We start from the raw sequence: 19,211 nt of genomic DNA on the forward strand, positions 1-19,211 counted from the left end.
GCTTTTATTGTGAAAAGTGGGCTATGTGAATTGGGAAAGAACCATTTTGGAGGATTTGGGTGAACTTAGTACTTCAAACCCCAAATCCTTCTGAGGCTTTCTTGCCAGCAGAAGTGAGCCCTTCCTCCCTGGTCTGTCCTTCATCCCTTGTTAGAAAACTCCACAAGCAGAAATTACCTAATAAGGGGCTGCCAATCTCTTAAGACCCAACCAGACCATTACTGACTGCCTCGAGACCTTGACTGTAGCAAGTCCCTTGACCTTTGAAAAGTAAGAAAGCTGTTCGGTTTAGAGTTTTCCCGTTCGTACACAGAAGTGTGTTTTAAAGAGACTTCAGACTAAGGGAGGGAGGTGGAAGGGAAAATCCAGTTTTCAGTTGCATATGTTCTCATACCATAAAGATACACTGCCTGTAAGGCCCTCTGCTGATCCTTTTGACAAATAAACGACATATTTTAATTATGGCAAGTATTAGCACGCTTACATAAAAGAGAAATGATAGAAACGTAAATGATTATTTTCAGATTTCATGTGGGTACCAGAACTCTAAATTTACAAATACATAGACACGGCGATGCAGCCACTGGGGTAAAGCTGAACTGAACCCAGTCTGTGAGTTTTTGCCGTTCTCTGGCACATCCTACTAATGGAGAGAAGGGATGTTGGGGGTCTAGCTGCCAAGCTGCATGAGAATGGGGCTCCATGTAAACTGAAAGAGGATGAAAAGAAGACAGATGAGGAGGACAGGCCTTGGCCTTGGTGGAAGAGGAAATTGGAGATTGCTACCCTGGCAACTGTTTCTTGGCCTGTGACGGTCCTGTGATTATATTTTTCTGCCCTTAGGAACTGGTATCCTAAAGCAATCAGCCTGTTTGCAAAGTGAAGTAGACACTGTTTTCCCTTTATTTGACAACCTCAGAAGCATCTGGAATAGTAGCAATAACTATAATAATGATGGATTGTAATTATATTGCATATCCTGACCACATGCCAGGCACTGAAGTGAGAAGTGCTTTCCAGGTATCAGCTCATTTAGTCCCTGCAATAGCCCTATGAATGAGATATACTGTTATAATCCCACTTGTGGGTTTGTAAAATCTGAACTTGAGAGAGGTTAAATTACTGGCTACACATCACATTGATAGCTAATGATGGAGCTGGAATCCAAACCCAGGCCTTTCTTGCCCCCACACCCAAGACTTTAACCCCTATACTATTCCGATTTCCTTTGGCCACACATGGCCTTACGTCCCATATATTTTAGCTATTAAACTGCCCTCAAACCCACCACCATTCTTCTAATAATGAATGCTATGATCTTCCTAAAGGGTCACTGTAGCAGCTTTTTAACTCATCTACCTGTACTCATTTTGGCTCCAATGCCCAGCCTGTTTTCATATTACAGCCAATGGGAAAATTTCAAAACATGAATCTGATCATCTTGCACCACCCTACTGAAAATGCTTTAATGGCTCCATGTAAAGACTCATCAGTGCAGGCTGCTCTTTCAGGCCTGCACGGTGTGTCCATTCCTTTGGAACCTCCTGGGGCCCGTTGTTCCCGAAGCTCCTTCCCCTCCCTTGCTGTCTCTTCTGCAGCTACACTGGTCTTCCTCAGTTCTCCAAATGCACTGTGTACTTTTCTTCCATGGAGCCTTTCCAAGAGCTCTTTCCTTTGGCATGCGTTTGCACACCACAACCCACCCCTTTTTCGCCTAGTTAATACCCCTTCTTCTGCCCATCACTTCCTACCAGTCTTTCTGATCATTAAACTAAGTTAATTTAATCCCTTAATTAAACTATTCTCCGAAGGCTCTCGTAACACTTGCCTTTTCTTCAAGGTTGGGGTTTTATAGTTATTCGCGTGGTTCTTTGATGAATGTTTATATTCCTGATCGTGTTGCCTCCATGAAGGCAGGAACCAGGAAGTATCCACAGTACTTAGGACAACATTTGGCATTCGATAGGCGGTTAAGCCAAAGTTGTTGAATAATGGGGCTACAGCAAACCTCTACAGGGGGATACGAGAAAGACGAGCCTTTCCAAAAGTCTGTAATGTGCTTGGCCCTTGTGTGGAGGATGAAGATCAGCTGAGAGTGGAAGGTCAGCTCATCAGGCAACCAGCTCCGGCCAGATGGCCCCAGATTCTCACCGCCTGAGCCTAGGAAGAGAGTAGCTAGGTCTCATCAAGGAGTTTCAGTTGGTGGGAGCAATGTTTGTCTCACAACTTACTTCTCAAGTGGGTCAACCTAAAGAGGCAACTGCTTAATCCCGAAGAGACTCTTAAAAGAGAACAAACCGAGGGTTGCTGGAGGGGAGGTAGGTTGGGGGATGGGCCGAATGAGTGATGGACATTAAGGAAGGCACTTGTTGAGATGAGCACTGGCCGTTATACGGAAGTGATGCATCACTAAATTCTACTCCTTTAGTCTTTATTACACTATATGTTAACTAACTTGGATTTAAATACAATTAAAAATAAAAAAAAAAAGGAAGCAATTGCTTAACACACTGAGCAGTGAGTATGTAAAATACCTTCTTATCCTGTCTTCAACAGGCTTCAGGGTGAATTGGTTCGATAAAGGTAGAGACTGAGAGGAGAACCGAGTCTGATCCTTTCCTTGTGAGTGGCAGGCCTGGAAGTTGGATCTAAGTCTGGTGACCACACAGGAAGAGGGTGTTATCTGAACGACTGGGCTGTGGTGGGTTATCGCCATGATGAGTTCTGGGATGATGGTCACCCAGAGGTAGAGGCAGGGTATACACTGAGAGCGATTCACCCAAACAGCGCCCTCTCCAGACCCAGCTTCCTGGTGTAAGGAATTCCACCATTAGAAATTCTCTGGTCTCTAAAAAAATGTAAATACAAGGAAAAACAGCACATCAGATCAGATTCCTTTCAGATATTGTGGTTTTGATGGGGTCTGGAAGAAGAAGGAACTTGAAGAAAATACACAGCTAAATCGTGGAGTGTTGGTGGCAAGTGAGCAAAAGGCAGGAAGCAACGAGAAACTTCATCAACTTAGGACAGTCCCTGCATTTAGCAAATTTAGAGAATAGGAAACTGTTTTGTTTGGATTAAAAATCTGAGGGATAATTATTATTAAAATTTTTTTAATGTTTATTTTTGAGAGAAAGAAAGACAGAGAGAGAGAGAGAGAGAGAGAGAGAGAGACAGACAGTACGAGTGGGGGAGGGGCAGAGAGGGAGGGAGACAGAATCTGAAGCAGGCTCCAGGCTCTGGGCTGTCAGCACAGAGCCCACATGGGGCTAAAACCCACAAACCTTGAGATCATGACCCGAGCCAAAGTGGAACACTTAACCAACTGAGCCACCCAGGCACCCCCAAGGGATAATTGTTATTTTTAAGATTCTTGCAACATAGTTTTCATTGAGTTGCCATAATCCTGTTGGACTTGGGTTTTGTTGTTGGTGGAGGGAGACTGTGTTTGACTTTGCTTGGAGACCATAAAACCACAACAAAATAGATTCTCCTGGATGCTACCTAGGCAACACCAGGACCTCCTCTACACCGTGAGAGGGACTTGTGATGAAAGACACGCGGCTCCACAACGAACGGCATGGATACAGTGCGTCTGAAGAAACTGAAGGTGGTTCTTCAGAATCATCTTAATGAGTAACCAAGAATATAGAGAATTTAAGATGTCAAGTGCCTTCTCAGGAAATCCAAGCTTTATAAACAACAAAAGCCTCTAGTCTGACCAGTCTCCCTAAAATTATTTGCCACTGTTCTGACAGCCAGAAAAGTCAGCTGTTACGTTGTTTGTGAAAGTTGATTTAAAAGGAGCCTGCTAAATGTCCTCGTTGAACTGCATCACTTCCTTCCTGGGACCATCAGGGAACCTCCCCAGCCTTTCAAGACAGGTTCTGCTTAGAAAGGTCAACCGGGCAGTGGGAACCCCAGGCAAAAGTTAGCGGCTAGGGCAGCGCATCTCCTTCTCGGAGCTCTCGGCCATTCCTTCTCCTCCTCTCCCCCCGGGAGGTGGACCCCGTGGAAAGATTCGCCGAGAGGGTGGGTCACAGCTCGGGTTTGCAGCTGCGGAGAAGCGCCGGAGGCCGTGCATCTCCGGGAGGTAGGGGAAGCCTGCGAGAGAGCCTCCAGGCCCCCGCCCCCGGCTCTTCCAGCCACCGGCTCTTCCAGGGGCGCGGGGCGCGGGGCCGGGGAGGGGTGTGGCGCCGCCAGGGTAGCAAAGGCAACCTGCCAGGGGCGCTGAACCCCCTCTCCCCCCACCCCCCCCCCCGTCCCCGGGCCGACCTTCCCCTCCGAAAGGAGCACTCGTGCGGGGGGCGGGAAGGAGGGGGAGAGCGGGGGGAGGCCTAAACCCCAGGGTGCATCCGAGGGGAGGACCCGACTGCAGAGGGAGGGCAGAGTCGCCGAGCAGCTGGGCGCAGGAGTGAGCGCGCGTGCGAGCGGCCCGGGGGGGTGGGGGGAGCGCGGCTGCGGATCTGCCGCGGGCGGGAGCCGGCCGGCGTGTTGTGCGCTCTGTAACCCGGGCGGCCCGGCTCCCTGCAGCCCCGCCGCGGCGCCCGAGCTCCCGGGGCCCGCCGCTGGCCGCGCGCTCGCCTCGCTGCCGGGAACCTGGACGAGCCCGGGAGAGCGAAGGTAAAAGGAAAGAGGAAGAGAGATGGAGGGCAGGGGAGAGGGAGAGGGGAGAGAAAGCGGGCGAGCGAGCGAGCGCGCTAATGTGGGTGCTCGCCGAACAAATTGCAGAGGCAATTGTGAGCAAGTTTGTACTTGCATGCCGGGGTTGTGCGTGCTTCATGGGAGGGAGAGGGCGGCGATGGTGGCGGCGGTGCTGGTGTGCGTACGTGTGTGACACTCAGGGATGAGGAGATAAGGAGGTGGAGAGCGTCCTCCCTGCTTCTCGTACGTAGATATCCCTATTAATATCCCCCGCTCGCGTTGTCATTTCCGCTTGTGGCACTTCTCTTGGGCTCCAGTGATGCAGAAGCAAAAGGCAGCCACCCTCTTGTTGTGATGGCCGGTACTGTTGCTACTATCAGATGGGAGATGCAGGGCGTTGGGCAAATTCTAGGAGCCTCCCTTCCTCCACCCTCGACTATTTTAGGAAGGGCTGAGGGGGGCGGGAGGTGGGGGGGAGGGGAAATAAGTAGCCCCGGCCGAGGGCTGGAAGACCTCGCAGAGGCCGGGCTTCAGACAGTCACCTTGCAATTGCTTCCAGGCAGAGCCTACGCTAGAGGGCAAGATAACTTTCATCTCCTCCCCGGAAAGACGCGTTTCAGAAATTTTGCATTGCTGCCCGAGGAGTTCTGTGAAATGGTGGTTCACAGGGCGGCAGGTGCATGGCGAAAGGGCAGGCAAGTAGTGCAGAATAAAGCAGCTCTCGGCCGCCAAGCAAAGAAAGCCCGGTGGGAACCGCGGTGAGGTGTGCCGCCTGGGGTGCCAAGAGCTTGGAGGCTGCAAGTTCAGGCCCAGTCCAGGGAGAAACACCGGCTGTGAAACCGGTGTTAGCATCCTGGAATGTTCTTTCTCAGCTTTGCAGCTTGGGGTGGGAAACCTGTCTGTATCTGAAATTCATCTGTGAACGTTAAGAAAGTTCTAAACGAATTATTTTTCTCTTTTTGAGTGTAGTTTTGTCTTCATCTGAGATCCGCTTTACTAAAGGAAGTATTTGTAGACAAAAGCCAGACTTGTGCAAGAGAAAAATGTAGTAATTTTCAGTTAAGCAACAGTTATTAATATGACCCACATCTGCATAAAATGCTGATTTAATTAGTCGTGAGGATTGTTTTTTTAAGAGGCCTGCTGTTCCCCATGATGAAAAAGATTAATAGTATGGGTAAACAGTTCCTAATATTGCTAGAACATTGTAATAAAACACATAGCTATTTTTTTCTTGTGTTTTTGAGTCTGTTCCTTACTTGGTGGCAAATTGAGAACAAAATGTACCAGATCAATGCTAATTTAATATGTTTCATGCTGAGGATAAAGGCACATCTTCAGACTGACTCAGATAATAATATTGCTAGCCTTTGAAAATACTTGCTCAGCTATTACATTATAGACTCATTGTTATCTTTCTTGACTAATGATTTTTCACAAACTGGTTTGTTTCTGTTCTCACTGTCCCCACATACAAATTCTTGTCCCTGGATTCTTTCTTGCAAGGGAGCCGAGGTTGGGAAAAGGTAGTTTACCATTCAGGATTTTTCAAGACTTGCTTGTCTTAAATGTGGAGGGCGCCACACTGGGACCTGCTCTCTAAAAGTAGGCAGCACACATAGCTTCTTGGCAACGACAGGCGGTGTAAATTGAACAGGATGTAGGAAGCCCCTGACTGGGCGAAGTTGCTGGCGTTTTCTCAGCTCTAGATACTGCAGCCACACCCCGTGGCCTGACCTTGAGAATCACACAGGGCCCAAGACTCCCCTGTGAGGGAATCGTGTTTCTCCCCCTCTTCACTCACTGAGGCGTCCTTCCTTGTGATCTGATCCAACCAGAACCAGTGTTTGGCAAGAAGTGCAACATATACTCTAGCAAAGTATGGGAGGAAGGTAGTAGATATCTTTGGGCCTGATTTATACCGCAACCTTCCCCCAAAAAGTTGAATCATGCCACGTCATATTTGTCATACTGATCCGCTCTGTACTTAGTCTTTTGGTTACCTGTTTCCATGTTTGTTCTTCCAGAGAAAGGGCCAATTCTTATTTGTTACCCTGTACATTTCATAGTAGTGAATAATTAACAGTACTATTCACTGATAGCCCATACACATACATTAGTAATATATCTATATTAACTCCAGATGTCCCTTTTCTCCCTACTGCTTAGCCATCTTAGTGTTTATTAATTAGTACCATTGCTAAAGGATGAATAGAGAAAAACAATAATTAACTTTAAAATTAGACACTTACATGACTCACTCCAGCAAAGGACTTAGAAGGGGTGGATGTGTATTTATTAGCTTTTTTATTTTTGCTTAATAGTGAATTTTAATAGGGGCTCTATTCTTATACATATTTAGATGCCTACTTCAGTAATATTTATATTTCATACGGCTGTGACCCTGTTTGTGTCTTATGGTCTCAGTGCATCTTTCTCCGTTAGAAATGAACCACATCATCTCTGGTGGTTGCAGGGTTTGGAATTTTCTGTTATCGTTTCCTAGTACCTAAAATTGTAGTTGCATTGCTTTAAGATGTGTTCTTCGGGCCTAGCAGTGTTCCTCCCAATGTTTTTCCTAACGCGTTTTTTTTTTTTTTTTTTTTAGCAGCACAAACAAAAAACTGCCTTAGCCGCCAGTTGTCCATTCTACTTAGAGACTAGAGAAGTCCAGGTTTGATGATTCACTCGTGTGCTTTTTTCACGGGGGCTGGTGTTAGAAGAGTGTGGTTCAGATAGAAGAATCCCAAATAGCAGACAGTGTAAATTCCCACTGCATTCTGCACAATAATTGCAGCAGATGGTTATCGATTGGGTATTCAGTTTGCTCGAACAGTTCCCTGGATTTCTCCATGAGAGAACTCACCCTGCTTTGTTGTCATACTATCGATTTCATCTCCCCCCTCTGATGCGGAAGCTCTACGAGGGGCTTATCTGTCTTGTTTACTGCTATTTACTCAGTATTGTCCTGTACAAATAGTTTCTCAATACCCTTTTGCTGTATGAAATGTACTGGGCTCTTACTTCTCTGCCTGGAGTGGTGGATGGCCTTAGCTACAGACGGATCTCAGTAACTTCTCCTGGAAGGATTTGGAGACGGTGCCGGGACTGCTAATTCATACACAACCCATCAATGTCTACCTGATTCTCTCTTTCCATCCCAGTACTGGTCCCCCTCACTGCCCACAATATCCTGCACCTATTAAAAACTCTTTTAATTTCCCTGGGAATAGTGAGCTCGTTGGTGCTGCTGGACCTTCCTCTGCCCACAACCTCAACTGCCCACAATCGCTCAGTTCCAGGAGTGAATTTCAAGCTTTTGTGACCTCTGACCTGCTATTTTAGTGGTCACTTGTGCTGCCAGTGGTTTTGGACCTGGGGAGCACGCTTGAGGGCACCTCTCCACTTTTCATATTGCAGGTAGAGAAACTGAGGCCAGGGGAAGGAAAATGGAAACCAGTTATTTGCTGGACCTCTGCTACATGCCAGACAGTCTGCTAAGCATATTACATATTTATCTTTTTAAATTGATGCAGGATAAAATTAAACCAATAATTTAGCATAAAATGACTTCATTTTACAGATGAAGCCACAAGTGCTCAGAAAAATTTACTTTTCTTCACGTCACATGGATGGAGTTCAGACTCTGCCCCAGATCTTTCTTAGTCCATGGTGTGTGGATGTCATGGTACCATGCTCCCTGTGGTAGGTCGTTACTTGGGACTTCCAGCTCACACTCAGTCAGCTAGTTGGAACAAAGCTAAGCCTAGAACTCGTATCTTCTGACCCCCAGTTTCCTTTTCTTTTCTTTTTATTTTATTTGTTTGATTAATTAGAAATTTCTTATATATCCCCCTGAGTGAAAGTATCAGTAAACAGCAAGACTATCAGAATTTCACAAAGGAGGAAATGCTCATATGATGAAAACAAAATATTTTATCTTCTGTCTGAAAAAGGAAGGATATTGCATTTACTTCTTTTGCAGTGAGGAGGGAGGGGTTTTCTGTAAAACAAAAATGTCTGTTGAGGGCCTGGGATGTTCTCAGGGATCCATTTGGCATCGATGGTGAGATGTCAGAGTGAGAACAATTATAGACTCTACCCTTGCAGAATGTTCACAGTCTACTTAGAGTGTGAGACTAACAGTGGTGGTGAATATAAGACAAATTATACTTATAATAACATGGGTTGTTAGTGCTCAGTGTGTACAGGAGCATTTAAAGATGGCTTCAAGCAGGGTGGGGGGCCTGGGCCAGGTATTTAGTGATCCTTGGGATCTGCTCAGCTAACAGTGCCCCACACAAGGGCGAAGTTGTTACCGCAAGCATATGAGTGCGTGAGGTGAAGATATTGGAAGTAAGATCTGCACAGCCCCTCTGGCTGCTGAGCTCAGTTGATGGTACCACGACCCACGCAATCTCCAGGCAGAATCCTGAGAGTTATCCCAGACACTTTGACAACCCCATTGCCCATTTCCTATCTCCCCTCCCTGACCAGTCATCAACTACTACACATTTGCCTCCTAGAGATTTTTCAGATCTTGCCCTGTACTCACTGTCTTATTTTAGTCTGTCGTCATCTTGACTCCTGAGATACTTTCCTTAGGGATCTTTCTGAATCTTTCAGTCTTGTCTCCTTCAAATACACCCTTAAAAACTGTACCTAGAATAATCTCAATTATACTTGGGCACTTCTAGCTTAAAATCCCCCAGTGGTTTCCTATTGCCTCCCAGAGAATCAGGACGAAGCTTCTGAGCATAGCACACAGGGCCCTCAACCGTCCGGTGCTACCTCCTTCTCCAGCCTCAGCTCCAGAATGTCACCTGGGAGAGTCCTTCGTGATCCAACTCTTGGTGCTTCCCACATAGAATCATCTGTTTCTTGTGTCCACGACTTTGCTCAAGTTATGCACTCCACCTGGCATGTGTCTTTCATATTTTTTTCCTGACTAGCTCATTTACCAAGATTCAGTTCAGGGGTGAGCTCCCTCCCAGGACACTTTTCCAGAACCTTCTGATTGGCTTAGCGCCCACCCTTTGTATTTTCCATCTCTGTATTTGGACTTGCCCGTGGTATTGTTATATTGTTGTTTTTTTTTTAATATGTTGTATCTCCCACTATGTTCTAAGCTCCTCAAAAAATAGAAACTATGTCATATTCATCTTGGTACCCCCAGCCTTGACCTCTGAGACTCAGAATGGATTTGTTATACTATAGAAGTAAGACTGAATACGTAACCTGAATTTAGACATAAGTAGAGAAATTCTGAGTTTAACATGACCTTCAAAAGATAAATATATATATATATGTATATATATCTCAAGTATTTGTATCAAGTATACATATATTTATATGTATATATGTACATATATATTTATATATATGTACATTTATAAACATTTATATGTATATATATGTACATATATATTTATATATATGCACATTTATATACATTTATATGTATATATATGTATATATATATTTATATGTATAAAAGAGAGAGGAGAGTTGGAGATTAATCTATTATATAACATAAATGTGAACGAGAAGAGGGTAGAAACATGGTGATCTGTAATGCAGTGACTTACAGAAATCCTTTTTAATTCCATAATTCTTGATTGATGGTGGTAGTCATGACTTTTATGAACTCCAGGGCTGATCAGAAGCTGGCTTGGGATAACTGAATTAACATGAATTTCTTCCTTCATCTCTACTTAGTATATACGTAGTTTTCTAGCCAGCTAGAGAAAGTTATATTCTTACATTTGGGGAAGTTCACTTTCTAACAGTTTAAAGGACCCATTTGTAATATCCTCAAGGCACTTCCCACTGCTTACTAGTCTTCAAACTATGGTAGCTTTTGCCTGTGGGCAAGTGGAATATTTTTCCCCAGGAGATGAGGGCTGCTAATAGGCACATAATTCCAGCAAGGCTAAAGGCCTTGATGCATGCCAGGCCAGCCATAAGCAATTATTTCTCCTCTGAGGATCCCTTGGAAAGCCACCCGTTGAAAGGTACCTCTCTAGCCCAGAAGCTGCCAAGTTTTGGGTCCTCCTTCTACGAAATACCCTTTCAAGTAGCCAAGAGAAGTCTGCCTGTGTCTTCTTACCAGTTAAGGCTACTTCGCTGCACCATCTCACCCTAACTTGTTAAGTGACCAAGTACATTCTTCTCGCTCCATTATACCTTTCGGATGCTTTTTCCATAGGGCAGCAGCAATATGCAATGTTTTGCATCCTTTTTGAGATAGTGTTCTAAAACAGGTGTTATCAGCTTTGCATTCATGCATTCTAACCGGATACCCATGCATGCTAATATTAATAATGCCATCTTAAATTTAGTCGTAATTTATAATATACTCTATCACACAGCCTCTGTCTCATAAATCATACTGTTTGAATGACCACACATTCAGGTTATAATATAGTTGTCGATAGCACTCATCGATTCCTCTTGGTTTCTTTTTTTTTCCTTCTGGCAGGTGGCCCTTCCCACATGGATGTGCTTTCCCTACAGGTGTGTCTGTACCATCCTTCCCTGCCCCCGGCCCGTTCTTTTTCTTCACCTTCCTCCTCATAATGCACAAGTGTGCATTAATGCCTTGGTGTGCGGACCCTTGGTTAAGTTTCTGTCTCTGGGTGCATGTTCAACCTCCGCTCCTTTCTTCATTAGTTATCCTACTTCTGGCGAAACCTTCTCTTCACCTAACCTTAGGGTTAGGAAATCCTTCTTCAAACTAAATGTCTCAATGTCAGGATTTCAGCTACTCTCTTAACCTTTCTGTCTCCTTGCCCAGTCCAGGATGATGAATTAAACTTGACCAAAGCTGAGAATTCAGGTTGGGGTTAGAAAGAAAATGGCCTTTCTGCTCAAGCCACCCCTAACCCTAGCCTTACAACCTGTTTTGGAGTCTTTCTGTGTAGGAAAAAAAGAAGCTAAATCAAATCCATGTTGACGTCTGAAAACAGAATATTTGAAACGCACATTTTTAGAATGAAATACTTTTCCATTTATACTGTTTTAACTTATCAAATAGTTATTAGAAGCTAAGATTTTTTTTAAGTTTTTATTTTTAAATTTTGATCCCAGTGTAGTTAACATACAGTGTTGTATGGGTTTCAGGTATAAAATACAGTTATTGAACAATTCTGTACATTACTCAGTGCCCATCTAGGAGCTAAGATGTAATCTCATTCCTGGAAATTGTACAAATGAAACAGCAAAATATATGCACAAAGCAGGCTGAAATAGCATATATAAGAGACAACTATGTCTGCATTAGTGTGATTAAGAAATAAGATTCAGTATTGGACTTCATAGTACATTCACTTTCATAGATCAATGGAGAAAGATTATAGTTTAAAGAGAAAACATGGGATACGTGAACATTTCCTTTTTAGCAACCAACTTTATTATGTGTATCTCATGGACGTATTTATTTTGTCAAATAGAAGAATTCCTAGCATTTGCGTGGTGCTTAGTAAATATTTTACCTGGCAATGAATTATCTATTCGAATTGAATACAAATAGTTTTCTTTTTAGCACTAGGATGACGTATGTAGTTTTTTTTTTTAATATTGTATCTTTTCTATTTGTTTTTCAGATTCCTGAGTTCATTTAAGAGAACAGTCTTAAAATAAAAGAAAGAAAAGAAGTGGCTCAGTCTTGGAAGTGCCATCTCCTTGCCAGCTGCTGCAAGCGCTGGGGATTCGTTTACGACCGAATAGATCCAGAAAGCTCCAGTATGTTTTCGTGAGTGATATGGTGCTACATCGCCCGGGGACAAGAGTGTCTGCTGTCGGTTTCCTGCTGGGGGAGACAGCATGGCTGCCTCCAGGACGGCCTCACGGTCTCCCCGGGACATCGCCAATGTGATGCAAAGGTTGCAAGGTAAGGGACAGAAATGTCAGGGTTTGTTCTGTATTTTTAAAGGACACTTTAAATACCAACTTAACTCAGGATCTTTTCAATTTGCTTGCACTTTTATTCAATTTTATGAAACTACAGCAAGGGATCACAAAATGACGTCTCTCATGCTAGCGTTTTCAGACTAGTCATGCTGTTTGAAGATGCTATCTTTTTCACGTAGAAAAGAGACAAAGACAAACCTCTTTGTTTGGTTTTGTGTCTGCATTAGTGTGATCTTTAGTGGTTATTCAGTGTCTAGCTGGGAATTCAGTTATCGCCAAACTGCCCTTCAGTCACCAATGACAATACAGTGCCGTGACAGTGCACAAGGGTATCATGACGATGGTGACAAAAAATTGTATGCTGTGGTCAGATAAGTCAAGTAATAGTTTGAATATCCCAACTAGGAAGCCCTCAGAGATCTAGAAAGTCTTTTAGCAAAATGAGGGGCAAAGAGGTGCAGAGGGTTTAAGACGTGACAGGATTAATGGCGAGTGGCAGTGTGTGGACTAGAACCACCTTCCTCACCACTGTTCTTTCTCTAATAGCCAACTTTTCTAGAAGACAATTAGCAGTGAAATGTTATAGCAGCTTATAGATTAATTCGTAATTGTGAATTACACATGCATTGAAATGTATATTCTTTAAACCATAAAAATAATCATCTTAGAAGAATATGAAAATATTGCTTCCTTGTCACAGTCCTAATGCTACCTCTCCCCAACTTGAAACAGATATAAAAATATTCAAATTTTATAGGGTTTTTTTTCCTGGTATTTGTCAGGAGAGCCTAAAGTAGTGTTACAGGTTGGCTTTTTGCTCTTCGAGTATCTCCAGCAAGCAAGCGATTGCTGTGGTTTTCTACCGCGACCATCATATTAATCTCTTACAATCCCACCTTCCTCACTTATAGTGTATTTGATGTGCATAGCAGTCATTTCCCGGTAAGCCCTCTTGACTTTCAAATACAGGTGAAACTCTGGACATTTGTGGCCCAGGGCGTGCTCTCAGCTACAGAAAGTCACGAGCTTAGTGGAGCTGTGCGTTTCTCCATGTCAGACCGGAGACCACCACTGTCCCTGACACCCCTGCAATCACAAGGCTCCCATGCGTGTAGATTGTCCTGGGCTGGTTTTTGATGCTTCAGTGCCAGTGGCACTTATTTCAAGTTTATTGCTGGAAGATCTCATCGTCACACCAGAAAGAGCTTGGTTAAATAAAAGAACAGATCCTTGCTGAATATGTGGGCATAGACCTCCTCCATAGGCCAAAAACAAACAAACAAACAAACAAACCCTGATTATGTCTACACAATGCTAAGGATCTCCAGTTTAAATTGTACATCTTTTTTTGGGTAGATGGAATACTGAACTTAGAGTTCCATTTTTCTGTTTGTGTCTGTCTTTGTTGTTTCCTGGGCACAAATTCCTGAGCCATGTTGTGCCTCAGTGACCTCATTTACAAAAAGATGGAAAGGAAACCAGAGGCCCCTTACAAAAGATAAGGAAGATAATTAGGTAATAAAGCAGATTTTCCTTTGAGTTTATTAAATATGAAAATTCCCTGGATCATATATATGTATATGTATATATGTGTACATATATATGTATGTATGTATGTGTACATATATATGTACATATACATATATATACACATATATACATATATATGTACATACATGTGTGTGTATATATATATACACATATATGTATATACACACACAATAAAGGGAAATTGTACAGGGTAATTTGAAAAAGATTAAATAAGAATCAGATTATGATTGTACAAAGTATTTACTTTTTATTCTTATTTTGCTTTGAAATTTTTTTAGTAAGGTAGTGGTTAGGTTAAGAGGGGAGGGAAGAGTACTGTGCCTCAGTCTCTTATTATTTCCGTAGTGTATAGATGTGTGGTTTTTCCTGAGAAGTGTGTGGAGTAGGGGAAGGACTGGAGCCCCTCACTCCCATCCCATGCCTGGCTTGTCCCAGTGGCTGTCCCATTTTAACATCTGTGCATTTCGAGACCCCACCTGTAAAATGCGGATTGCTCACACTCTGGATTGTTTCAAGCTCAGCAAGATGATGACAAAAAGTGCTTTAAAAACTCTACTCTCATCTAATGAGCTGTTCAAATAGCCATGGAAGAAAATTGGATGAAGAGGCATAGGCTTGATAATTTGTTGCAAATTTTTCTAGCCATGCAGATTTGAGAAGGAATGTTAGTAGTTTTATATATCCTGTGCTGTATAAAACTAGTAATTTTATTACATAATAAAGTGACTATACTCACTGTATTAATTACTTTTTCCTTTCTAGTAAAAGGAAGAATTATAACATGTGATAAGGGTATCTGACAAACTCAGAACAATAAACCTTCTACCATTTGACAGTAGACAAAATTCCTGAGCACTAGATATTTATCATTAGTTTTTAGCATCAATTATATATATATATACATATAGTTTTTAGCATCAATTATATATATACATATATACATATATATATACATGTGTATACACGTATATATATACACATCAATTATATATACATATATGCATCAATTATATACACGTGTATATATATGCATATTATATATGTATATATATATATTAATGGCAGCAAAATGAAAGGTCTGCACTCCCACAAGGTTCAGTGGACCTAGCCTACAGCAGTGGAAACAGAATGTAACAGAAGGTGATATGGTGGATATATCTGTTAGCATATTGATCTGCTGGGTTACTTGTGCTGAATTAGCTGGCAAGGTTTGTGTCTCCACTGCATCTCAGTTCTCATTGGGCATCCTGCTGATGCTTTGAGCCCAAACAAGAGTCAACCTCCCCAGACAGAGGAGATCTATTTTCTGTCAAGGGTACTTAGTGTCTGTTCTTACCTGCTGGAACCTCCAAACCAGTGACCATGGTGCTAGTTAACGGAGGGCTAGCATTATTGTCTAGATAATCAAGACAAATGAGAGAATATATTTGAGGAAAAATAAATCTGTTAACTTAAAATATAACCAGAGTTGCTATTTTCAAAGTTCAAATCCATGAGGACATTTTTCTAGAATCCCCCCCTTTTTTTTCTTAGATAATCCAAGTAACTGTGTTATTTTTCCCCCTCTTGAGTTTTATTGTCCTATTGGATCTGTGTATAACTAATAAAAATCATGTAGCTTTGCATAATGGCAACTTGGCTTTGCTCACTTGCTTATTTAGTTTATAACCATAATTGTTGACTGTTTTTCTGCTTTTAATTTTTATTTCTAGTGCTAGGAAATTGAAACACATACACAGATTGCTACATAATTTAGCTGCTACTGTAGTAGTTCAATATTTCACCTTTGCCAATATTTGTGCTTGTTTGAGCATAATGTTTTAGGCTGGGATCCTGAATTATGGATGAGCAGACAGACTGCAATGCAGACTTTCGTTTGCTCCTAAGAGTAATGAAGGTTTCTGTAACTTCCATCAGTTTAAATATAACCTTAAAAGCAAATACAAGACAATAGTATGATACAAGAATATTAAAATTTTAAAAGCACATTGTTAATATATATCTTTTCGGCTCTTTAACGGCTAAGGGGTTCCATTTCACAGGTGGCTTATGGAGTCATTTCAGTTGTTAGTCACATCTAAAAAAAGATACATGTCTGAACTCTTAAGATTATAAATTTCTTTAAGACAATGACAGTATCTTTGTAAATGTCATCATGCTGCTACATAACATTAGCTTAAAAAAGATTTGTTGAATGGCTTTTATCAAATACATTTTTTTTCATTTGAAGATAATCTATCAAAGTTTAAGGAATTTTAAATGGACATATCAGTGTTTGTTACTGTAAGCCGGGGTGGCATCAGTGTAAACTTATAAAATGAGTGGTAAATGCCAGAGAAGACTCAAAATGTGCATGCGAAAGTGTTGTGTGGAGATTACTTTGATAAAAAAGGAGGATTACTGATTGCAAGGTCGAGTTTTTATTTTTAAACCTGTGAATAAATTCAAGGCGAAAGAAATGAGAAAAGGGATAAATACGTATTCTTGGAGACGAATCTATGAAATTTGCTAACTGTTCAGTAAAACCTAATCATGCCTCCCTCTAAAATGGCTTTTATGGTTAAAGTCTTTTTTGGTTAAATATGACATTTCCTATAAATCTATTATACTGTAAAATAAAACCTCAGCTAACAAAAAGTAGAATCAGGGGCACCTGGGTGGCTCAGTCAGTTGGGCGTCTGACTTCAGCTCAGGTCATGATCTCACAGCTCATGAGTTCGAGCCCCACATCGGGCTCTGTGCTGACAGCTCAGAGCCTGGAGCCTGCTTCAGATTCTGTGTCTTCCTTGCTCTCTGCCCCTTCCAGACTTACACTCTTTCTCTCTCTGTCAAAAATAAATAATACATGAAATGAAATGAAATGAAATGAAATGAAATGAAATAATAAAATAAAATAGTAGAATCAACATTAATAAATAAATGGCGTAATTTCCTTTAGTGTAACATTAAATAAACATCAGAGAAGGAAAGGTTTGTCATTTATGAGGATTCTCATTTTTTTTACAGTGCCTTGAGAGATTAACTTCTAAATTTTATTACTCTGACTTAATGACTCTTCCTATATTGCCAAAAATCCGTTTATTGTATTTAGGATGAAATTCTCTATTTGGTTTAATCTCTTTCTTCCTACAACGAATGTTGTGTGCTACTATCTCAAATTTAAATACTAAGCAAAATGCAGCACAAAACCATGATCATTTATTTATGTTTTGGAACATCATGGTTAAATAAATCTTTAATGAATAAATGGATAAATCACAATCCCTAAATTAATGAATTGAAGATGAAATTAGTCAAGACATAATGTAAAAGCAAAGGAAGAAGCCAGTTAAATGGAATCCCACTGTATTTGCCCCTTCAAAATATTTTTTTATCTGAATTTTATTTTTAATCAAACTTGGGTTATGATCATAAAATCATGTTAAGGACACACATCCAGCCGAACCAGTGCCTATGCTCAGCTCTCAGATGCATGTGTTGTTTTTTTTTAACTTTCATGCTTTAAAGATATTTTTCCTTCCTAACGGCATATTACATGTTCATATTACTTTTAAATGCAATAAAGTGTATACGTTATACATTCATATAATGAATGCCCTGTCCTCCAAACCTGTCTGCAGAGCTGTTTTACCTATCCTGGGTTATGGAGAAGGTGCCTGAAGGCCTTCAAGATCTTCAAAAGGCCTTTGAAGATCTATTGGCTCTCAAATAGAAAAAGAAAACTGCTAAATCAAAATTCACAGAGGTTTAATTCTCTCTCTGCCTCTCTGTCTCTCTCTCAAAAATAAATAAATAAACTTAAAAAAATTAATAGAGGTTTACAAATGTATAATCATTTCAACTAGTCAGATGTAAATCAAATCAATTCAAAAATTATATACGGGTTAATATATTTAAATATGCAGTTTGGGTACTCTATATTGCTGTTGATATAGTATGTGGTTGGCCTCTAGGCCTAAGAGCAATTGAGGCCTACAAATAAAACATAAAGCATTCCTACACATTGCTTTCAAATTAATTCCTTTTAATATACCACTTAATTTTGTCACTCCCGTGATGAAAATCTTCCTTGACCTCTTGACCTTATTAAATCCCAACTTCTTGGCTTGGCTTCCTTATTCAAACTGTGTCTTAACTGCCCAGCATTTGTCTCCTCTCGCTCCCCTACCTAGCCCTAGATATCTACCAAATGCCACTATTTGCAATGCTTTCAAGATGCCCTGACTCTTCCGTGATCTTCTAGGGAGCTTTTGGGAATGAACTCTCTTGGTTCCTCCTAAAACCCGACTTATCTTCAAGTCTCAACTTAAATTCAGCCTCCTCCATGAAGTCTCTGTTGCTGATAAAATCAGAAATTCTGTCTAAAGCCCTTCAGCACTTTGTAGCACCATAATAGGAATTATCTAGTATTGCTTTGCGTTATGTTATGTGCGTGTGGCTAATCCAACCACTCAGAATATAAACACATTGAAGGCAAAAATTGGGTCAATTTCACATCAGTGCCCTACAGATTGACTAGGCAGTGCATTTCATAATGTGGATTCTTCATAAGTATTTGTTGAGTGAATACAATATAAATATGTAATAGCATACTGATTTTCAATGGTGGAAGCAGGGCAACCCAGAAGGAGGTAATTTGGGTAAATCACCAAGAGAGATTAGAGTAGCTTGGACTAGATACTAAACAGTGGAGGGGGAGAAAAGTGGTAAAAATCTAGATTTATTTTGAAAGTAAAGCTGAAATAATTTTCTGATGGATTGAATGTGGTGTATGAGAGAGAGGAAAGAAAGTTGGCCCCCTCATTTTTCATTTTGAAATGAGATAAGACAAAAGACTATTGGGAACAGGGTTGAGGAAACTCAAGAGCTTTTTTTGGATGTGTTCCATTTTAGAAGGCTGGTGGATAGCCCAAAAAGTGGCTGAGTATATATGACTGTAGACATCAAGGGAGAGGACACAGCTGGAGAAAGTATTTGGAGATCCTGAGTGCACAGACAGTATTTAAAGCTGTGGGGTTGATCGACACCACCTGGAGAACAAGGACACATAGGGAACATAGGTTTGAAAAACCATCCACCATTGGTCGATGAGGTGGTGAAGGAAT

General features: G+C 41.5%; 1 protein-coding gene across 15 annotated transcripts in view; it reads left to right on the top strand.

Moving 5' to 3' along the window:
• The first annotated feature begins 4,518 nt into the window (after window positions 1-4,518).
• SYNE1 (spectrin repeat containing nuclear envelope protein 1) overlaps window positions 4,519-19,211 on the top strand; it is a 480,816-nt gene continuing 466,123 nt past the window's right edge. For all 15 annotated transcript variants that reach the window (XR_005782621.1, XM_040448857.1, XM_040448858.1 and 12 more), the window contains exons 1-2: window positions 4,519-4,623; window positions 12,249-12,535. Coding sequence is in view for 14 of the 15 variants with exons in the window: in XM_040448857.1 (XP_040304791.1) it covers window positions 12,469-12,535 (67 nt within the window). In the remaining variant the exon portion in view is untranslated. The remainder of the gene's footprint in view (window positions 4,624-12,248; window positions 12,536-19,211) is intronic.

The sequence above is a fragment of the Herpailurus yagouaroundi genome, unplaced genomic scaffold (assembly GCF_014898765.1).
Source record: "Herpailurus yagouaroundi ecotype Mexico unplaced genomic scaffold, PumYag 198, whole genome shotgun sequence".
Taxonomy (NCBI): domain Eukaryota; kingdom Metazoa; phylum Chordata; class Mammalia; order Carnivora; family Felidae; genus Herpailurus; species Herpailurus yagouaroundi.